Below are 21880 nucleotides of genomic sequence, written 5' to 3' on the forward strand. Positions count from 1 at the left end.
TAAAAATTTTTTAATGTATTTGTCATTGTTGGAGATAACTATTACACTATACCAACTCATTACTGTACAAATGTGTAAAGAGAAAAAACTAAGAATATATGCTTCCTTTCTAGTTGGAGTTGTATTTCAGGGTAACTCACCCCAGTTGATGAGAGAAAGCCCTTTTCTATGAAATAAAATCATTGAGTAAATGTAAAAAGAATGACAGAATTAGAGAAATCACCATTTTACAACCTCTAATGAAAAAATTTAGTCAAGGATCATCAATGAACACTGTAACCATTTGGTGAAAAGTTGATGGGGAACTAGATATTCTCATGGTGCCAGAATACCATCCTATGGATTACATGCTGGTCACATTAGGAAATCATAATTTTACATACAAAGATATGGTTTAAACCAGGGATAAATTTTGGCATCACTAATAGTGGAACAGCCAGGCATCATGCATTTTCTGAAGTAATATAATCAGAGGCATTTTGCTTTTAAAATTCTTTAATGTGATCCAATCACTACTTCATATACAACTTCTAGTTTATAGGAAATACAAAAGATAAACAGATTATACACTGGAGAAATGCCCGGAAATATACCACGAGGAAACAACCAGACAAATCCAGAAGGCGTGGAGTTCTAAAGAAAAACTGATCTGGTCTTTCAAAAAGACAATGTCAAAAATGGGGGACAGGAGATGGTGTCTGTGCTAATTTAAAGAGAATTAAGAAACATAAATAAATGCAATGGTGGTCTTTGATGCCTATTTTGAACAAAATAGCTGGAAAAGGGCATTTTTGGAAACAATTTGAGAAATTTGAATATGAACTGAGCATTAAATGACATTAGGGAATTGTAAATTTTGTGAGGCGTCATATGGCATTTTGGTTACGTGGGGAAATGTCCTTGTTTCTTGGAGATGCATATTGAAATGTTTCTAAGGAAAATATCATGATGCCTATCATTTATGTTTAAATACTAAAAAGAAGCAAATATGGTTAAATATCAACTGTTAAATCTAGATGATGAGTATTCACTGTGCACTTTCATCCTTTTTTTTTATATTTTACTGTAAAGCAAAAGAGTAAATTGATCAAATTTAAACTTTAGAAGCCTCCCTCACTCCCTACTTATTGGGTGACAAGAGTGGAAGCAAAAGACCAGTTGCAGCCAGTAATGCAAGAGCACAGTAGTTTAGATCAGGTAGTGAGGATGGAGAGAAGTGAACTGATGTGAGATATATTTTGCAGGTAGAAACCATAAGATCGTTCATAGGCTCGTGGTGGGAGAGGGCGAGAGAAAGGAGTCAAAGCTCACGTGTACCGAGTGTTTAGTGTGTGCCAGTACTTCCATTGTTCTGAGTGATCCACGTGAGTTTAACTCACCTAATCCTCACAACCACCTTGTGAGGTAGGTGCCGTTAGCACCTCCACTTTACAGATCAGGAAACGGGGCACAGACAGGTTAAGCAATTTGCCCAAGGTCATACCCCTAGTAGGTGACACTGTTAGAACTGGAATCCAGACACACACACCTAACCATCCCTGCTCTTAAGGAAGACACCAGGACCATTAATAAAGATGCCTATTCGACTGAGCTTTACGCTCCACATCTTAGGGTTTATACTCCCGGACCCACCCATCTTCCCTGGCCCCCACCCAACTGTAACCCTTTCCTTCGCCAGCCCTGGGACTGGGAGATAAAAGTGACGGTCCTTGAAGAGGAGTACAGGTCAAAAAGGGGCGGGGCCAAATGGGAGTTCCAGCGAAGCACCCACTCTTTGGTGGAGGAGCGATGGATTGGGTAGGTCCCCCACTGAGACGAGGCTTTTGCGCCACGCGTGACGCCAGTAAGCGTAGGAGCCGGGGGTGGAGATGTCGTCACCAGCCGCCTGCGGTTTGCCGAGTTGCCGCGAGAGGGGCACGTAGAGCCCGCCTCGTAGGTGGGTGGGGAGCGGCAGGCCCCGCCTCGGCCCCCCGGCAGGCGCCCGCCGGCGTTGCTGCGGCTCTGGCGGGGAGCGGGCGCGCGGAGCCGGGGAGGATGCGGCGCCCGCGGCGGCCGGGAGGCCTCGGGGGACCCGGAGGTCTCAGGCTGCTCCTCTGCCTCCTGCTGCTCAGCAGCCGCCCGGGAGGCTGCAGCGCCATTAGCGCCCACGGTCAGGAGGAAACTTGGGCGGGGGGCAGTATGGGGCCGGGCGCAAACCTCGGTGGGTCGCGGGGTGAAGTGTCGTGAAGGTGGGAAGCTCAGGCAGAAAATGTCGGGCGCGGGGAGAAGGCAGTGCGAGAGGAGGAAGGAGAGAGGGCGCCGGGAGGAAAGGGGCGTAGGCCTGGAGGTGGGGCTGGGAGTACGGGGCGGAACCCGAGAGAATGGGGCTCAGGGGAAGGTTGCGGGTTCAGGAGCAAGACTGAGGTGCATGTGGGCAGAGGGACTTAGAAATCAGCTGCAAGACCGTAGGAGGAGCTAGTCGCGCCGAGGCGCCAGGGAGGTGGCGATCGGCGCTGAGAGACGAGAGAGCGGAGGGGGCAGGGCAGTAGCGGGAGGGAAAGCGAACGACCTCTGGGCGGTGAGAGCGGGACCGCGGCAAGGGGTCCCAGCTCCGCGTAGAGGGGGCCAGGGTTTCTCTTTAGGCCTAGAGAGACCGATCGCTGCGATCTGATCTCCTATGAGAGGGAGACAGCTGGGGGAGGGGGCAGAAGAGGATGAAAAGGGGAGGGTCCTCTCCCGTCCCCCTCCCCACAGCCAGGCCTGGTGCTGACTCACATCTGTGAGGACGGAGACAGTCAGCGCTGACTCACGGGCCGGGGGGTGGGGGGTGGGAGGGTGGCGCGTGGGGGAAAGGGCGCAGCCTCGCCACCTGGTGCCCTGTCTCCCCACCCGGGCTTGGAGGCCACTGCAGGGTACTTCCTGTGACTCTGTGGGTTGACTGGGTAGAACGGGGAGGGGTCAAGTCTCTTGTGGAGACTCCTCGCCCCGTCACCCCTTCCTCTCTGGTACTTGCCTCCAGGCCAGCCCTTGGCCGAGCCAGACTCAAAGCTTCAGCACCGCGGACAGCGCCAGCGGCTATGGCCTGGGACAGTGTGGGAAGCGCTGCCTTAGAGACAACTCACCCTTACTCCTTCACCCCGGGGGGTGGGGGCGGGGGTGCTAGGGTTTCCACCTCTTCCGAGTTCCAGGCCATCATAGTTAGAATGTTTTTGGAGATTTGGGGAGGAAAGTCCCCTTTTCCCCAGAATTTGGCCAAAACCTCCTGCATAGCAATTCTGTGAGAACCTTTGTTCTCACAGTATATGATCCTCCACCATCACTACTCCCTCCATGCACCTGGCAGGTTTCTTCCCCTCATCACTCAAGCTGAGGCTTTTAAGGATTCAGACTCGCAGAGATCCTTAGTATCCAAAATCAGATCCCATGCTTCCTTCTTTTAAGAATTCTAGGCCTCTTCCCCACTCTACTCCCAACTTAAAGCCTTCTTTAGAATAAAAGAATGGACCACGTCTGCTTCCCCCGTTTCCCAGCCTGTCCGTTCTTCTGACCATTCTATGATTGTGGGTGTCTGAGCCTCTGCTCACCTGTCCCTCTACAGGCTGTCTGTTTGATCGCAGACTCTGCTCTCACCTTGAAGTCTGTATTCAGGGTGAGTGAAGCCCAGGCATAGAACTCACAGGATGGGGTGATACAATAAAAAACGGGGGTGGGGGAGGCCTGGAAAGGAGGAGGGCTACTGGGCTTGGGGAGAAGGGAGATGGCCTGGAGGAGCAGAGCTCTGAGGCTAGGAGAGGAGGTGAAGAGAGTGCTTTCCATTCACAACCTGAACTTTGGGAGGACTCTTGTTTAAGCCACCTGCTGACATCATTTTTGTGCTCTTAGATGGCTTGTTTGGACAGTGCCAGGTGGGCGTGGGGCAGGCCCGGCCCATTTTGCAAGTCACCTCCCCAGTTCTCCAGCGCTTACAAGGTGTGCTCCGACAACTCATGTCCCAAGGTAAGGTGAAAGTGCACTGGAGGGGAGAGATTGGAAGTTGGTTACCTGAGTGGGGAAGTGAGGGGCCACCTGACCTGAGGATTTCTCTTCATGGAACATTCCTATCACACCCAATTCTGGAGCATCATCTTCCCAGATCTTTCTGGAAAAGGAGGCAAGATAGGAGTGGGAGGTAGAACCCTAGAGATGAGCTGTTCACATTTGGACTCCCTGGAGGAGACTAGAGGAGGCTTCTAGGAGAAGTCACTGGAAGAGGCCAGCATCCATCATTTTAGGACCAGCTCCTTGTATAGTCTGAGTGCTCCAGATCCATGAATCTTGGGGTCCTCAGTCAGGAGAACACCCCACTCATTCAATTCACTCATTCAACAAGTATTTATTGAGTACTTACTCTGTGGCAGGCATAGTTTTAGGTGTTTGGTATGTATCAGGGAGTAAAACAAAGATGTTTGCTTTTTAGGGTTTATGTTTAGGGAATAAGTGGAAGGAACACACTATATAAGTTAGAAAATATATAGTATGTTAGAAGATGATAAGTCATGGAATATTACAGCAGGATAAAGGAATTATAAATGGTAAGTTAGGAAGCTGTCATATTAAATTGGGTGGTCAAAATAGACCTTATTGAAACTATGAAATATGAATAGATTCTAAGGAGGCAAGGGAGTTTGCCAGGGGATTATGGGGAGAAGAGTGTTTCAGGAAGACCAAACAGCTAGGACAAGAGCCCTAAGGCAAGAGCACAAGTTTGAGGAACACCATGTAGGCCAGGGGACTGCAGAGGAGTGATGGAGAGGAAGAGTAGAGGGTGTAGTAAGGTAGGTGATGGGGGAAAGGATGCAGAGCACTGTGGAGTCTCATAGGAGAACATATGGACATTGGTTTTACTCTAAGTAAGAGAAGAAATCATTACAAGGTATTGAGCATAGGGCTGCATGATCTAATTTATAGATCATCACTATTGCTGCTGTATTGAAAATAGAATGTATGGAATCAAGGGTTGATGTAGGGAGACCATTAGAAGCTACCACAATAACTCAGATAAGAGGTGTGGATTGGACCAGAGTGGTTGCAGGGAAGTAGTGAAGAATGACAGAATTCTGCATATATTTTTAAGGTAATCAGTATGATTCCATGAAATATTGGAAATGGCTGTAAAGAGAGGAGTCAAAGGTTTTTTTTGCCTGAACAACTGGATCAGTGGAGATGTCATTAATTATCGTGGGGAAAATTGCAGAAGGATCAACTTGGGAGGGGGTGTTCTGTTTCAAATACATTGAGTTTAAGATGTCTATTCAAGTAGAGTGGGGAGTTGAGTATATGAGATTAAATTTTGAGAGAGAGGTCCAAAGTGGAGATACAAATTTGGAATTCTTTGGGATATAGAAGGTAACCAAACCAATGAGGCAGATGAGGTAACCAAAGGATTGAGCATCTATGAAGAAGAGGACCAAGGATCAAGCCCTAGGGAACTCTAATATTAAGAGGACTAGGAGAAGAAGAAGAACCAGAGAGGAACCATCAAGGCAGACTGAGAAGCAGAAGCCCTTGAAGTAGGAGGAAAAACAAGAGTGTTCCATGTCCTGGAAGCTGAGTGAAAGGATATCAAGGAGGAAGGAGTGGTCAAGAGTGCCAAATGATGATGATGGGTTAAGTAAAATGAGATATGAGAATCGACCACCAGGTTTAGACATGTGGAAGTCACTGGTGACGTGAATAAGAGCAGCTTTGGTACAATAGTTGGGAACAAAATCCTGAATATAGTGGATTAAGAGGGAATGGAAAGAAAAGAATTGGATATAGCCAATATGGGTAACTCTTACAAGGAGTCTTGCTGCAAAGAAAAAGCAAAGAAATGGAGTGATAGCTGGAGGGGAATGTGGGATCAAGCAGTATTTTTTTAGGGTTGAAGAAATTGCTTCACGTTTATATGCTAATGGGAATAATTCATAGAGAACAAAGAAAATGATAATGTAGGAAAGAGCAGAGAATTTCAGGGAGGATGTTCCTGAGTAGGTGACAGGGGATGAAAGCTAGTGCTCAAATGGAGGAACTGGCTTTAAATAGGAACACAGAGACTTCGCCTAATGTTAATAGGCAAGAAGGCAGGTATGGGTGTTGGCAGATCCCAGAATGAGTGAAAAGCAGCACAAATTATAAGTCCAGAAGCAGAGAAGAAAGACTGAGAGCGAACAGTGAAGAATATTCCTTTAGAATAGGTGACTGACCTTTCCTGAGAGCAGAGTTTTGTGGGGAAATAGTCAAATAGGAGATATGCCTCACATAAGATGTTGGGGATGATGACAATCATGATGACAACAATGACAATTATATGAGGGTTTAAAACATGTTTAGTGCTTTAGAGTTTTTCTAAGCACTTTAATTTTCCTTATCACATTTGATCATCATAACAGCTCCCTGAAATATGTATTATATCCACTTTATGAATAAAGAAAACTGAGGTTCAGGATCAACAAAGAAAACAATAACGATAGTAATAATAATGATGATAACAGCATTTGTTGAAAGTTTACTACGTGACAGGCACTATTCTAACTATTTGATATGTACATGTATTATCTTAGTTGTCATAACAATCTTAGGAGGTATAAATCCCCATTTTACAAATGAGGGAATTGAGGCTTGAAGAGGTTCAGTACCTTGCCCAAGGTCACACAATTCATCAGTGGCAGAGGCAGGATTCAAACCCGGGCAGTCTGACTCCAATAGCTGTGCCCGAGGGTGGGAAGAGGATAGCTCAGATCACCCCCTGGGCCTCTAGACCCCCTCCACTGCCTCTCTGCTCTGACAAACCCAATGCACTGCAGGGTAGGGAGTGCACTTCTGATCCCAGTGGCCCCTCAGACTCCTGAGCCAACCTCACCCTATCCTTTCCCCTGACAGGATTGTCCTGGCATGATGACCTCACCCAGTATGTGATCTCCCAGGAGATGGAGCGCATCCCCAGGCTCCGCCCCCCAGAGCCCCATCCAAGGGACAGGTAGGCAGCTTTTCTTGACAATGCTAACGTGGTGAGGCTGGTGGGTCTGTGGTCTTGGAGGGAAGGGGTAAAGAAGTGGCACCAAGGCCAGCATGCTGGGGCACAGGTAAAAGAGGTTCAGGGATGGCCACTCTCTGATATGCTCACATACCCAGCAGGGGCTGAGCTCATCCCTGGGGATCCAGAACAGGAGCATTTTAAAAAATGTTTTTTAAAAACCTTGACATTGGATATTTTAAAAGAAATATCAAAGTAGTCATCAGAGACAAATTAGAAGTCTGTTGGCCTAAAGTGTTTTACTGTTCAGTCTCATTACTATGTGGACTTCTATATGGCAGAAGGTACCATCATCTTTTTGTGGTCAGGGCCTCTAAATTAAAGGCAAAGCAGAAGGAGGTAAATGAGGTCCATGGAGCCCAGATGATGATACCAGGATGAAGAAGGCATAGTGGCGGGGAATGGAGGAGCAGTCCTGGGTGTTTGAGCATACGCTTGGAGAGGCAGGTGTGGGGACATGGCACACAGAGCAGTGGGGCCAGCTGCAGCCACAATCCATCCAGAGAAGTCTCAGCTGTCTTCCTGCTCCTGTTCTCCCCTCTCCAGCCCCAGCCTCCGCAACTGTGTTTCAGAGAGTCAGATGTGCTTACCAGGGAGGCAGATACTGCTGGCCCATCCCCATGCCCAAGTGGCCCACTTCTCCCCTCATTTTTTAAGGCCACTTCATTTTTTAAGATCCCAGGCCTACTCTAAACTGCTGAGCTTGTGTGGCCACCACCATCTCTGCCTTGTAGGCTCTCTGTACCCTTGCTCCACACAATGAACACACACACACAGACAGACAGACACACACACACATTTTGCTTTCCTCCCCAGATCTGGCTTGGCACCCAGGAGACCTGGTCCCACTGGGAAGCTGCTTTTCCAAGGCGTCCCCACTGGCTCTGCCCCTGCTGCCCAGCACCGGCTTCCACGACCGCCAGTGGGTGGGGATGGAGCTGGGGTGGGCTCCTCACTGTCCCCTCTGCAGGCTGAGCTGCTGCCCCCTCTCTTGGAGCATCTGCTGCTGCCCCCGCCACCTCCTCATCCTGCCCTGAGTTATGAACCTGCCTTGCTGCAGCCCTACCTGTTCCATCAGGTGAGCCCTCCACTCTGGCCCCACCCCAACCCCAGTCCCCCAGCTCTGACTTTTGCTCTTACCCAGGTCTCTGGTTTCCCACAGTTTGGCTCCCGTGACGGCTCCCGGGGCTCAGAGAACTCCCCAGGGATGGTCAGTGTTGACCCCCTGCCCAAGGCTGAAGCCCCTGCCCTCTTCAGCAGAACTGCCTCCAAGGGTGTGTTTGGGGACCACCCTGGCCACTCCTATAGGGACCTTCCAGGGCCCTCACCTGCTCAGCTTTTCCAGGACTCAGGGCTGCTCTACCTGGCCCAGGAGTTGCCAGTGCCCAGCAGGGCCAGGGTACCAAGGCTTCCAGAGCAAGGGGGGCAGCAGCCGGGCAGAGGACCACTCAGAGGGCTATGAGGAGGAACGACCAGGGGGTCGCAGGGAGAAACCCGCTTCCCCAGCAGTGCAGCCAGGTAACAGTGTGGGGGCTGCTTTTGAGGAACTATGGCGCTCCTTCCTGCCTATCCATATGTTTGTTGACTTGTCATTAAAGGCATTCCTACATGTAACTAATGTCTACGAACAAGCTGATCTATGCCAGGCACTAGGCAGGCCATGGGCATACAGTGGGGAGTGGAGCTGACATGGCTCTTCTCCACGTGGACAGTTGAGATGTCCATGGCAGGCCCAAAGTTTGGTCTTGGCTCCAGGAAAACCTTTCCCCAAAAGTGTGGACAGGGGCTGGGAAGGGGAGAGTATCAGTGTCCTGGTGTTTGAGCAGAATCTCTTAAATGTGCTAGTCCCCTCCCTCCCTGACTGCATCGTACAAGTTCACCCCCGCCATCAGCTCTGAGCTCTGCGTCTGGCTCCTGGCAGATGCGACTCTGCAGAGACTGGCGGCTGTGCTGGCGGGCTACGGCGTGGAGCTGCACCAGCTGACCCCCGAGCAGCTCTCTACCCTCCTGACCCTGCTGCAGCTGCTGCCCAATGGCGCAGGAAGAAATCTGGGTGAGTGTCTGGGCAGAGAGCCCAGCATCTCCCAATTCCACGGAGACCTCTTTTCCCACCTCTCAAGACCACATGGAGCAGCCTGGAGGGAAAGAGTCAGGCTCAGACACAGGGTCATTGCCAGCACAGGGCAGGGAGCAGGAGGGAAGGAGCTGAGGAGTTAGGCCAGGAAAAGACTGGAGGGTAGAAGTAGTGGAAGAAGAAGCCAACAGAGGGTATGAGCATGGATACGGAGGCATCAGAAAGGGTGAGTTGGTGACAATAAAGTCCTAAGGAGGAGCATGGTCACTACTAAGGAGAAGCCAATAATTGATAGGTAGAGGAAGGACTGAACAAAGAATACCACTGAGAGGTGTGACCAGTGACAGAGGGAGGAGCTAATAAAACAATGAATTATAAGGAGGAAGCAAAGAGGAATGAGGCCGTGCTTAGGCTGAGCCCAACAACAGTCTCGGGCTGGGAGGAAAGGGACCACAGCAGATGTTAACAGGCTCAGGGTTTCTGACCCTTTCTCCCATCTGTGCTGTGTGGACCTTGGCCTTGGCCATTTTCCTAGACTCTTATTTTTCCTGTCTCTGCAGGAGGGGCTGTAAATGTTGGAGCTGATATCAAGAAAGTGAGTTCCTAGTGCCTCCTTGACACATAAATGCCCCATGGCAGCACAACCCCCTGGCCTAAACCTAAATCTCAGGATTGAGACCCAGAATCTGTATCCTCCAGCCCCTGATTTGGGGGAAACCAAGGCCCAGAGACTGCAAGTCATTGCTACGGTCTCACATCAAGTTGATGGCTGGGCTGGGACTAGCAGCCAGAATTCTTGATTCACTGCTCTTTTCACTACCATGCTCTGAGAATCCCTAGGGGAAGGGGGAAGTGGTGAGCAGGCAGGCTCCTGACCCCCTGCAGTTGCAGGATCTCTGCTTCTGTTTATTTCATGTGTTGGTCTTTTAAGATTTTGTAGCTAAACAAAAGTCTAAAAGCCATTGCTTGCCTGATCATCTTCTACCCTCAGCCCAGCTTCTCTTACCCTGGATGTTGTTCCCACTCCAGCCCCAGCCTGTGGATATTTACTGACCATTTTCCACTCATTCAACCCTTTATTCATTCATTTGTCCACTTGGCTCACATTTTCTGGGTGTCCCCTCTGCACCCAGCACTGCCCTGGGCCCTGGGGGTAGAAAGCTGAGCAAGTCCTGAGCTCTACTGTGGAGAGCACAGAGTCCAAGGTGTGAACCCCTTCCCTCCAGCCCCTCCACTATCCAGAGCCCACACCTCCATCCTCTCTTCTAAACAGACAATGGAAGGCCAAGCGCAGGGCAGAGACACAGCAGAGCCTCCACCCCCCATGCCCTCCCTTCCTGGACACCCCACTGCCAGCCCTACCTCCAATGACGTCCAGCAGGTCCTGGACCCTGGCTCCTCTGAGCCTCCCAAAGCTTCCACCCCCCCTGCCACACCTGTCCTCCTGGAGAAGAAGAGTCCGCTGGGCCAGAGCCAGCCCACGGCAGCAGGACAACCCTCAGCTCGGCCATCGGCAGAGGAGTATGGCTACATCGTCACTGACCAGAAGTAAGAGCTTCAGCCTGGGGAAGCCTTCCAGTCCGCTAGGGGTGGGGCTGGCCTTCCTGGCAGGAAGCAGAGAGCAGAAATCCATATGCAAAGGAGACAGAGTTGCAGGCTGCTCTGCACTGATGGAGGTGGCCCATATTAAGAAAGTGACAGAGTGTTCCCCACTTCCCCTCCTCTTCCTGCGTCCCATCTCCAGACCCCTGAGCCTGGCTGCAGGAGTGAAGTTGCTGGAGATCCTGGCTGAGCATGTGCACCTGTCCTCGGGCAGCTTTATCAACATCAGGTAGGCTGGTGTCATGCCGGGGTGGTGGCAGAGATCTGGAAGGCAGCTTGAGCAAGGAGGTGGCTGGAGGGACTCAGGGGAGAAAGGACAGACAAGCTCTGGGGTTGGAGATGTTCCTGGATATATTGAAGGTACAGCCACACCTAGCCCTGCCACTGGCACTAGCTAGCATCTTCCTGACCTCAGGTGCCCCTGTAAGGCATCCCTGAACTGCTCCAGCCCCATCCTCTAATGCAGCATTTTCCAACCTTTTTGGCACCTGGGACCAGTTTCATGGAAGACCATTTTGCCACGGGTGGGGGAGTGTGGTAGGGGGCATGGGAGGGCAGTGATGCGAGCGATGGGGAGCGGCTGTAAATACAGATGAAGCTTCACTTGCTCGCCCCACTGCTCACCTGCTGCTGTGTGCCTGCACCCCGTCTCCGCTTTCCTAAGTTTCACGGAAGACAATTTTCCACAGATGTGGTGGGGGGCGCGGTGGAGCTCTGTAGCCCAGTCCCTAACAGGCCACAGACTGTTACCAGTCTGCATACCAGAGGTTGGGGACCACAGCTCTAATGGGGAGAGGGCCAGAGCTGGCCTTTCTTTTAGAGTTTGTGGTCTCGGGTGGGTAAGGTAGTAACATAGCTCCTATTTGGCAGTGTGGTGGGACCAGCCCTTACCTTCCGCATCCGGCACAATGAGCAGAACCTGTCTTTGGCTGATGTGACCCAGCAAGCAGGTAAATACCTTCCCAGCCTCAACCTGAGACTTGGGGTCAGCCTCAGCCCCATCCCTACTAGAATATATCCAGCCTTGTGGCCGATGCTCCCTTGAAATGTTCCCGGCCCACATGGGCCCTGCCTGCCACCTGCATGACCTGGGGTAGCGACCACATGAGGCTGGAGAGAGCCTGACCTGCATCCTCCCCGCAGGGCTCGTCAAATCTGAACTGGAAGCACAGACAGGGCTTCAGATCTTGCAGACAGGAGTGGGACAGGTATGTGCTACCTGGAGAATCAGTCAAAGCCCCAGAGGCTGACGTTGCCCACAAGACATGGAGGCAAACCTGACTTGAGAACTGAAGCTGAAACCTCTGGTACTTGGTGGGCGGTGCCTTTGCCCAAGCAGCCCCTCCCCCTGCAGTTCTCTTCTGACCAGCAGATGGCTCAGGTGGCTCCTCCCTCAAGACCAAGCCCTCCGGTGCTTGGCAAGAACCAGCTGAGGCTTCTGCAGAGAAGTTTCTAAATTCCAAGGGAAAACCTTGCACAGAAAGGACATTATACTCAAAATAATGTTTCTATTCTGCATCCAACACTGATGCCTCGCATTCTACTATTCAATTCCTTGGGTTCTCTCTCCTCTTCTCTATGTCCATGTTTAAATGCACATACTCCTGGTGAGGGTCACCCACTGCGTCTCTGGCACTGTAGTGTGGTTGAGTTGGCCCGATGAGGGTTGAGGAGGATCTGAGCCCTTCTGGCTGCAACTTCCTACCCCTACCCTCAGCTTTGCCCCAGATGTCCTAGCAGGGAGCATGGCATGGGATGGGAGCGAGGGACAGCTCCTAAAATCCCCTTGCCACTGCCCGCCTTCATTCTAGCCTTGTCCCCACAGAGAGAGGAGGCAGCTGCGGTCCTTCCCCGAACAGCACACAGCACCTCTCCCATGCGCTCAGTGCTGCTAACTCTGGTGGCCCTGGCAGGCGTGGCTGGGCTACTGGTGGCTCTGGCTGTGGCCCTGTGTGTGCGTCAGCATGCACGGCAGCGGGACAAGGAGCGTCTGGCAGCCCTGGGGCCTGAGGGGGCCCATGGTGACACTACTTTTGAGTACCAGGTGTGCAGCCCCAGAAGCTTGTTGAGAGGGAATGCAAGGGGCCTGGGAGTCTAGGTCTTGTGTGGAGTAAGGGTGGGAGCTGAACGGGGAGTGAGCCCCCTCCCTGGGAATGTCCAGGCGGAGGCCGCAGAGCCCCAGTGGGGGTACTGTGGGGGCATTTCTGAATGGATGAGAATTGGGAGCAGATGGTTCTTAAGCTTCTTCCCAGAGCTATGATTCTGGGGTTCTGGGATTCCACTCTGTCATATCTGAGGTTGTCATAAGCATCATCCAAGCAGAACTGCCCTGAAAAGGATGAGGGCCGGGGCAGAATATCCTACCCCAGAGAGGATGGATTTCATTTAAAACCAATCAAGGGCAAGCCCAGGGCTCATACTTGAACCCAGGGCCCTGTTGAAAGGCCTCAGGGGACTCTTGGACCTCACTTGATCCTTCCTCTGCAGGACCTGTGCCGCCAGCACATGGCCACAAAGTCCCTGTTCAACCGGGCAGAGGGTCCTCCGGAGCCTTCGAGGGTGAGCAGTGTGTCCTCACAGTTCAGCGACGCGGCCCAGGCCAGCCCCAGCTCCCACAGCAGCACACCGTCCTGGTGCGAGGAGCCTGCCCAGGCCAACATGGACATCTCCACGGGACACATGATTCTGGTCAGGACAGGGCCTGGGCCCAGAAGGGGTGAGGGGGCAGCATGGTGGGAGAGGCAGGACTGGCGATGTGGGCCAGAGCCGGGCTGTACTGCCCCTGCAGGCATACATGGAGGACCACCTGAGGAACCGGGACCGCCTGGCCAAGGAGTGGCAGGCCCTGTGCGCCTACCAAGCAGAGCCAAACACCTGTGCCACTGCGCAGGGGGAGGGCAACTTCAAAAAGAACCGCAATCCCGACTTCTTGCCCTGTGAGTGAGCCCTACTGGCCAACCTGGCTCAGCCTTGCCTCTGCTGGGAGCTCTGGAGGGCTTGGGGGAGGGCTGGGCTCCTGGCTCAGGCTGAGTGGCAGAGATGCCAGGACTCCAGTGACCGGAGGGCCATCTGGGGTGGGATGTGGGCTCTGTGCAGATGACCATGCCCGCATCAAACTGAAAGTGGAAAGCAGCCCTTCTCGGAGCGATTATATCAACGCCAGCCCCATCGTGAGTGTCCTTGACTCCAGCCCCCACCCCTGGCCCACCTTTATCCTGCCCCTATCCATTCCCTTGTGGTCACTGCAATTGAGGGGCCTGATATCCTAGCATGGAAATGGGGATTTTCAGCCTTCCCAGACCCTAGCCTCCTCCCTTTAACCAAGCCTCTCCCTAGTGGCATTTCCTATTCTGGCTTCTGACATATCTTCCCTGCCCCCAGATTGAGCACGACCCTCGGATGCCGGCCTACATAGCCACTCAGGGCCCGCTGTCCCATACCATCGCAGACTTCTGGCAGGTGGGTTCTTGGAGGGAGGACTTCTGTAGGGTCCTTGTGGCTAGCCAAGGCCAGCCAGGTCCCAGGAAGGTTACAGTGGAGCTCACCTGGGTCTCTATCCCCAGATGGTGTGGGAGAGTGGCTGCACCGTCATTGTCATGCTGACCCCGCTGGTGGAGGATGGTGTCAAGCAGTGTGACCGCTACTGGCCAGATGAGGGCTCCTCCCTCTACCACGTATATGAGGTCAGCAGGACCCCACAGCAAGGGGACAATGGGTGTGGGGAATTAATGGCCTATTAATACATATATGAATATATGTATACAAATGTATATGTGCATACCATATATATTCACATGCATATACATATATGTGTGTCCTGTCCAGGGTCAAAAAGTATTTGTAGGGACTTATCATAAAGGTACAGAAATAAAACTATGAAATCACCATAACTGAGGTAAGAAGCTAAGAGCAAAGAGTATATGAGACAAGGAAAATAAGCAAACTTAAAGACCAAGATTTAGGACTTATTTTAATTGAGCCTAACTTAGCTGTGATTTGCCTGGTGACCAAAAAAAGAAAGAAATACCACCAGTCACATATGTTGCTTATATAAAATAGAAACAGGCCTGGCATGGTGACTCACACCTGTAATCCCAACACTTTGGGAGGCCAAAGCATGAGGATCGCTTGAGCCCAGGAGTTTGAGACCAGCCTGGGCAACAGAGTGAGACCCTATCTCTACAAGTAACAATAATAATAATAATAAATTAGCCCTGTGTGGTGGTGCACAGCTGTAGCTGCTTGGGAGACTGAGGCTGGAGGATCATCAGCCGTCAAGAGTCCCAGGCTGCAGTGAGCTGTGATTGGGCCACTGCACTCTAGCCTGGGCGACAGATCCCATTGCAAATAAATAAAGAAAAGAAAATGGAAGCAAACTTTTTCATTTGGAGAGAGGGTAAGTAGGGAGGAACTGGGCAGAAGCAAAGTGGGGGAAGGAGGAAGAGATTCTAGACACACGGGAGCAGGTGACTTTCCTGTAAGATAACAGAACTTAATAACACAACTGAACCTTCTTATCACCAGATGAGCCTGGATAGTAGTTTTTCATCACCAAGTGAGTGCTCAACAGTCTTTCTAAAAAGTCTTTTATTGGTCCTGCTCATGGTTAATGAAAAAAATTAAATAAAAATATAGAATTTCATCAACATTTGTGGTATGTGTAGCACGACATTTTGGTAGACCCTGCGAGGAAGAGGACAGAGAAACTCTGACCTCAAGCAGCTCACAGCAATAGTGGTGTCTAGGTGGGAAGGCTACCAGTAGTCCTGAGCAACAGATAAGTGACAGCCAGCCAGGGTTTTTTCCTGGGGACAGCTGGGACCGTTGGGGCAGTGGGTGGGTACGCTTCCTGAAGGACTTGGAATTTGATCCCGCCTGAGAAGGTCGCGAGGAGCGTGCACGCAGACGTGGAGCTGGGGGCGCCCCTGCGCGCTCAGGCCTGGGCCCCCCTCGGCAGGTGAACCTGGTGTCGGAGCACATCTGGTGCGAGGACTTCCTGGTGCGCAGCTTCTACCTGAAGAACGTGCAGACCCAGGAGACGCGCACGCTCACGCAGTTCCACTTCCTCAGCTGGCCGGCAGAGGGCACCCCGGCCTCCACCCGGCCCCTGCTGGACTTCCGCAGGTGAGCGCGGGCGCGCAGCCCGGCTGCGGGGCGCCGGCGTGGGACCGCCCGGGGCAGGCACCCAGGAGCCTGGGCAGAGAGCGGCACCCGAGCCGGGGGCCGGGACCCGGGCTGCCCCACCGGCTCCTCCTGGGCCCCCAGGTGTGAGCCTTCCAGACCCCACCCTCCCGCCCCCAAAACCACGAAGGGTGGTCCGTCTGGCCGTGCCCACGCCGCACGCCTCCCCACCCGCGTGGGCCAGCTCCGTGTCTGGTCTCACTCTGCTGCTCTGCCCGCTCCCGCTCACGCCCTCTCCTCCTCCCTGCCTCTCTGTCTGCCCCCTTCCCCACCTGCTTCCCTGGAGAAGAGCCTGCCTTATTTCCAGCCCCCCTCCCTCCCTTGTTGGCTCCCTCTCCTTGGCCTCTGCTTCCAGTCTCTTTCTCTCTCCGTCTGTCCTGCTCTCCCCAGGCCCCAGCACTGTGCTCAGTCCTTGCTACTCCCTCCATCTCTCCCTCCTACCATCTTCCCTTCTTTATCCCTCTCCCCATCTCTTTACCGCTATTTGTATTTCTCTCCCTTTCATTCTTCCCCGTTTTCTCTTTCTTCGTTTTCCTCTTCTCTCTCCCCCATCTCTCTCTCTCTCTCTCTCTCTCTCTCTCTCTCTCTCTCTCTCTCTCTCTCTCTCTCTCTCTCTCTCCCTGTCTCACTCTTTTCCCTCTGTCTACATTTCTCCCTCTTGGCACCTCTCCCTTGTTCTGTCTCTTCTCTCCCTCCTCCTCCCCTGATTTTCTCCACTTCTCTTCCCTGCCTCTATTTATCTCTGCCTCTCTTTGTCTCTGTCTCTTCCTGTCCCTGACCTTCCCTCTCCCTTCTTGCCTCTTTCTCTCCCTCTCCCTCACGGCTGCCAGTGTCATTTTTGTGATCTGCAGCTAGTATTCTCACTCCAGTTGCATAGTCACAAAAGTGATCATTGGCAGGTGTGGCTGCTGCATGGACAGACAGGACAGTGGGGCTGGGGACACAGGGAAGAGGCAAAGACTGTCAAAGGGAGTGCAGAGGATCTTCAGAGATATTGAGGACTCGGTGGAGCAGGTGGGGGCTGAGACAGGAGGCTTACCCTGTTCTGACTCCCACACCAGGCCAGGCCTCCGGCATCTCCCGCCTTTCCCTGCCCCAGACAGGTGGCTGGGAAGCCTGCCACCACAGGCAGGCGCCCCGCCCACACTGCAGCCTTCTCCTGCTTCTCTGTCCCTTGCCAAGCTGGCCTGAGGTCTGTAGGTGCTGGGCAGAGAAGCAGAGCTGGGGGTGGGGACCTGGGTGTAGCTTCTGAACCTCAAGACAATGCTTTCTAACTGGGGTCCCTGGGGCCTGAGGCAGAAGCATCTTGAAAGCAATGCCAGGGTAGAGGAGCTATCTCCTTTTTCTGTTTAAAAAATCTTGATGGAACTAGTGCATGGGTCTGTTTTAAGGCTGGACCAGGTAAGCTAAAAGGTTTCTTTGCTTTGGGCCTGAATAATGTAAACTTAGTTGGCATTAGTCATACAGAACAAATTAATTGTTGCTTAATAAATGCAGTTTGGTGACGGTCCACCAGAGGGAAGTCAAATTAACAAAAGAAGTCCTAGAAAGGGACCCTGAGATTGTTCTTTGACCTCCCACTGTTCCCTTACCTGTGAGATAAGGATGATGACACTTAAGAGGGTTGTTATGAGGTTTAACAGAGTGGAGTATGTGAAATCTAGTTAAGCCTGGCTCATAACAAGGGCTCTAGAATAGAATTAACTATTCTAGATACTACCTATTATCATTATTATTAAATGAGTGGAAACCACTATTGTGACTACTGTTCAACCCCAGCCCGCTGACATACAAGACAGTGTGCTAGAAAACCATGTGATCGCCTGTAAAACTGTTCTAAGTCACCTGGCCCCTTAGCTGGAGGACCGCTAAGTTCCAAGCTTCCCCTGGAACAATCTGATAACCCCTAAGAAGGTCTTCCCTAGTCCTGGCCCAGAGCGGACAGCAGGAGTCCACAGGTGACTCTCAAAGCAGAAGGTCATAGGGACAAGGGCAGGTTAGACAGGGCCACTGAGAGAGGGCACAAACCCTCTGCTCCTTGCTGAGCTGTGCTCAGGGGCAGCAGACAAGGGTCTAGGGTCCAAGTGGACCCCAAGTCGGAATATAACTCAGCCACAGAATGCCCATGCTGAGGTGAAGCTGCTCCACAGGCAGCAGCACAGTATTCAGAGTTGAGGGGCTGTCCTCCCCTGGCCAGGGGAACTCTGTGCCCAGGGCGAACTGACATCACAGCTGGTGAGGGCCACTAGGAGCCTGAGTAGAGAAGAAAATAGCCTGGGTGGTTGTAGAGGATGGCAGAGGCGCTGAGTAGGGATGTGGCAAGACACCCTGGAAGTCACCAGGAAGCCTCCCCCTTGGACTTCCGGTAGAGGCAGCTGTTAACAGTCTTACATATTGTCATTAATAGTAGCTATTTATTGAGCACCTACTTTGTGCCAGACCTTTCACTTAGTTCTTTACATGGATTATCTCATGTAACCATTGTAAGAACCCTAAGGAGAAAGTTACTATTATTATTGCCCACCTTTTACAGTTAAGAAGACTGAGGCTCAAAGAGTTTAAATCAGTTGTTCCAGGTGCATAGCTTGGGCACGTAGCTCATAAGTGACAAGGCAAACCCAGTGCCACCCACACCAGCTCTGATTCTTTGTCTGCAGCTCTGACTCCCTCCTCTGGCCCTCTCCCACCACCCCCACCCTGGGCAGCTGGGGAGAAAAGAAGAAAGAGAGGCCCATGATGTGTGTTTCAGCTCCCCTTCCCCCCCTGCTGGTGCCCACTGGCCCTCACACTCATTTCTTGTTGCAGGAAGGTGAACAAGTGCTACCGGGGCCGCTCCTGCCCCATCATCGTGCACTGCAGGTGGGTAGGGACAGAAAGGGACAGTGTGGCTCAGGCCAGAGGGCCCTGGGGTGGGGCCTCCTGATTCCTTCCCCTCTCTCTGGTCCCCATGTGCATCTGCCATGCACATTGCCTGCCTGTCCCCTTGATACCAGCAAACAACAGCCCATGGGCCAAATCTCGCACACTGCCTGTTTTATTAATGGCCCATGAGCTAAGAATGGTGTTCACATTTTTAAGTGGTCGAATAAAAAAGAAGAACATGTGACAAACCATATGTAGCCCACAGTGTCAACGCTATTTACTCTCTGGCCCTTTACACAAAAGCTTGTCTGAACAAAGCCCAGTCACCAGCTGGCAAGGCCCGTTCCCACTCCCTCCTGCTGCCTCCACCTCAGGGCTGAGCTACACTCTCCTTCTTGGTGGTTCCATTGCCCAAGTGACACCCACGGGTCACAGGCTTCCTACTCAAGGCCCAAGTCCTGAGACCCAGGTGCAATGACCTTTCCCTCATCCTCAGCCCACTCACGCCGTCCCCAAGCCAACCGTAGTGGATCAGCCAGTGTCCTCCCCACCCCAAGCCTCCATGTCTCCTCTGTCCCTCCCCCTTCCTGTTGGGTCACAAGCTGAACCTGTCACGAACTATTGTTTCAGTGATGGTGCAGGGAGAACTGGCACCTATATCCTAATCGACATGGTACTGAACCGCATGGCAAAAGGTAAGGAGTGTTCCCACAGTGCCTGGAGCCCCCAGGCCCTTTTAGAGTCTCCCCAGCACTCAGAGTCCCAGGAGCTCACAGAAGAGCAGGGTGTCACACCTCCAGGCTTTAGCCAATCCTCCAAGTCTCCCACCCCACGGTGCCCCAGGCTTCTTGGGTCGTATCCTGTTCTGGCCACCCTCTTAGCAACCCTCCTGTGCCCTGCCCCCATCTCCAGGAGTGAAGGAGATCGACATCGCTGCCACCCTGGAGCATGTCCGTGACCAGCGGCCTGGCCTCGTCCGCTCTAAGGTGACCATGCCTCCCTGGCCTGACCCCGGCTCCCACCCTCCCCTAGCACCCACTTCTTGGCCACCCGGGGACACCAGCAGCAACCTGCCTCTCCCGTCTGCCTCCCCCTCCTCCAGCATGACTCCCTCTCCTCCCAAGGGACCTGTGCAGCGCCCCCGAGGTCCCCTTGGGGCAGGAGCAGAGGCCAGGCCTCTCCATGACCCTCCTGCCACTGCCCTTCCCTAGGACCAGTTTGAATTTGCCCTGACAGCTGTGGCGGAGGAGGTGAATGCCATCCTCAAGGCCCTGCCCCAGTGAGACCCCCGGGGCCCCTTGGTGGGCAGCCCAGCCTCCGTTTCCCCTTTGCCTGTATGAGCATCTATCTGTGTGCTGACTTCCCGCTCCCCCACCTGCTACCCTGGCTCTCCTGGGCATGCCCAGCCCTTCCAAGAGGAGTGTGGAGGAAGCGGAAGTGGGAAGAGGCAGGGCCCCCAGCCTCTCGCATGCACGGTCCAGGGCATCCCACAGGGCAGTGGGCAGCCAGAGGGAGAGCAGAGGATGAGGGCAGCAGGGCGGCAGTTCTACCCAGGGCCTTCTCCTGCCTAAGTCCCCTGGCCCTGCTCCCATGGTTCGGGATGCCCCTGCCATGTTTGTATGGACCCCCAACGCTCCAGTGCGGACGGAACAGGGTGGAGGGTCACCAGCCCCAGCTCCTCCTGCCTTCTTGCCCCAGCTGCCCCAGCCTGCCTCTTTGACCCGTGCTCCCCCTGCCCCCACACTCAGGCCTCCTCCCACCGCCACCCCTGCCACGCTCAACCTCGCTCCTTCTGGCACTAGAGAACATTTCTAGAAAAATCTACTTTTGTATCAATGTGAATAAAGTTAGTGTGTTGTCTGTGCAGCTGCAACCCAGACTCCCACGCGGTTCTGTCTGCTCCGCTTCCAGACTCCACCCCCCGCCTCAGTGCCAGCCCTGCTGCCTCTCTCAGGAGGTGCAGGGTGGGACAGGAGAGCACCAGCCACCAGCCGGGCTCTCCTGGGTCTGAAAAAGAGCTCATAGCAGTGAGGTAGCCGTTCCTTTACTCTGTGTCTCCCGTGTGGCAGTCTCCAAGATGCTTTACGTACATTAGCTTATTTATTCTCCACAACACTACCAATGATTAGCCCCATTTCACAGATGAAGAGACTGAGGCACAGAACTGGCCCAAGGTAACACGACATGTAAGTGGTGGAGGTAGAACTCGAACGCAGGCAGCTTAACCTCTCTGCAGCCTCTCCTCTCGGTTCTTGGCAGCTGCCTTGTGCCCTTCAGCCTCAGGAGTAATGGATGCAGTGCAGGACTGTGGTTAGGACTGAGCAGGCTGATACTGGTAAAGTGCCTGCCACACCTTAGGCAAAGCTGCAGCAAAGCTCTGATAGTGACTCTAAGCCAGGGCTGTGCGATTGCAGACAGGCGTTCACAAGGGTAAAGGACACTTTCTCCCTTTCTGTCATGCCCCAGCTCCCAGAACCCTCCACCCTGTCCTGAAGGTGCTCTTACCTGCCTGTCAGGAGGTATCCTTGGACAAAGGAGGACACAGAAACAAAGTGAAAAGTGCCTTGGGCCTGGAGCTACTTGGGGGTTAGGGCCACTTAGCCATGCTGAGGCACAGTCCCCTCAAACAAGAAATAGGGAGCGAAGGGAGCAGACCGCAGACCGCAGGTCCTCCGCCGGTCCGGCCATGCTGCAAGCTTCCGCAGATGCCCTATCAGGATGGAGCCTTGAAATTCCTCTTTCAGGCCAGGCTGCCTCATGGCTTTGAGGAAGATACATCATGGGCCCTTCGGCTATTGAGGGAGAAGCAGAGAGCCCACCTAGAGTGGAAGGGAGGCCGTGGGAAGCCCCTGAGCCCTGCCTGACAACGGAAGGTGCTTGTCCCGGGGCTGGAAACAGCAGGGGAGGGGTGCCTGGCTTTTTCCTCCCTGGCCCCTGATGAATTTGGGGCCTGACCCTGGGGCGGAGGGCAGACCTGCACCACTCCATGCGCCCCTGGCCCACAGCTCTGGCTGTGAACTAAGGAAACCTGCCGAGGGGCTGTCTATGGGTCTTGGGGGTATGTACGGTTTAAAGGTTTCGCCATGTGATATCGGCTTCCTGCGCTCTCCATCAAGGTCCATCAAGTG

At 53.0% G+C, this 21880-nt stretch overlaps 1 protein-coding gene across 1 annotated transcript; it reads left to right on the top strand.

The window, feature by feature from the left end:
- The first annotated feature begins 1887 nt into the window (after positions 1-1887).
- Positions 1888-20625, top strand: PTPRN (protein tyrosine phosphatase receptor type N). The gene is given in 24 exon segments (XM_045559993.1): positions 1888-2149; positions 3578-3628; positions 3862-3975; positions 6880-6976; positions 7850-8111; positions 8196-8453; positions 8455-8551; positions 8955-9086; positions 9668-9702; positions 10381-10655; positions 10852-10938; positions 11580-11659; positions 11853-11917; positions 12535-12753; positions 13197-13397; positions 13498-13645; positions 13806-13879; positions 14091-14168; positions 14273-14392; positions 15667-15833; positions 18696-18749; positions 19383-19447; positions 19665-19738; positions 19964-20625. Coding segments are annotated over 24 exon segments (2940 nt in total). The 5' UTR covers positions 1888-2034; the 3' UTR covers positions 20036-20625.
- The last annotated feature ends 1255 nt before the right edge of the window (positions 20626-21880 follow it).

The sequence above is a fragment of the Lemur catta genome, chromosome 8, assembly GCF_020740605.2.
Source record: "Lemur catta isolate mLemCat1 chromosome 8, mLemCat1.pri, whole genome shotgun sequence".
Lineage (NCBI taxonomy): Eukaryota > Metazoa > Chordata > Mammalia > Primates > Lemuridae > Lemur > Lemur catta.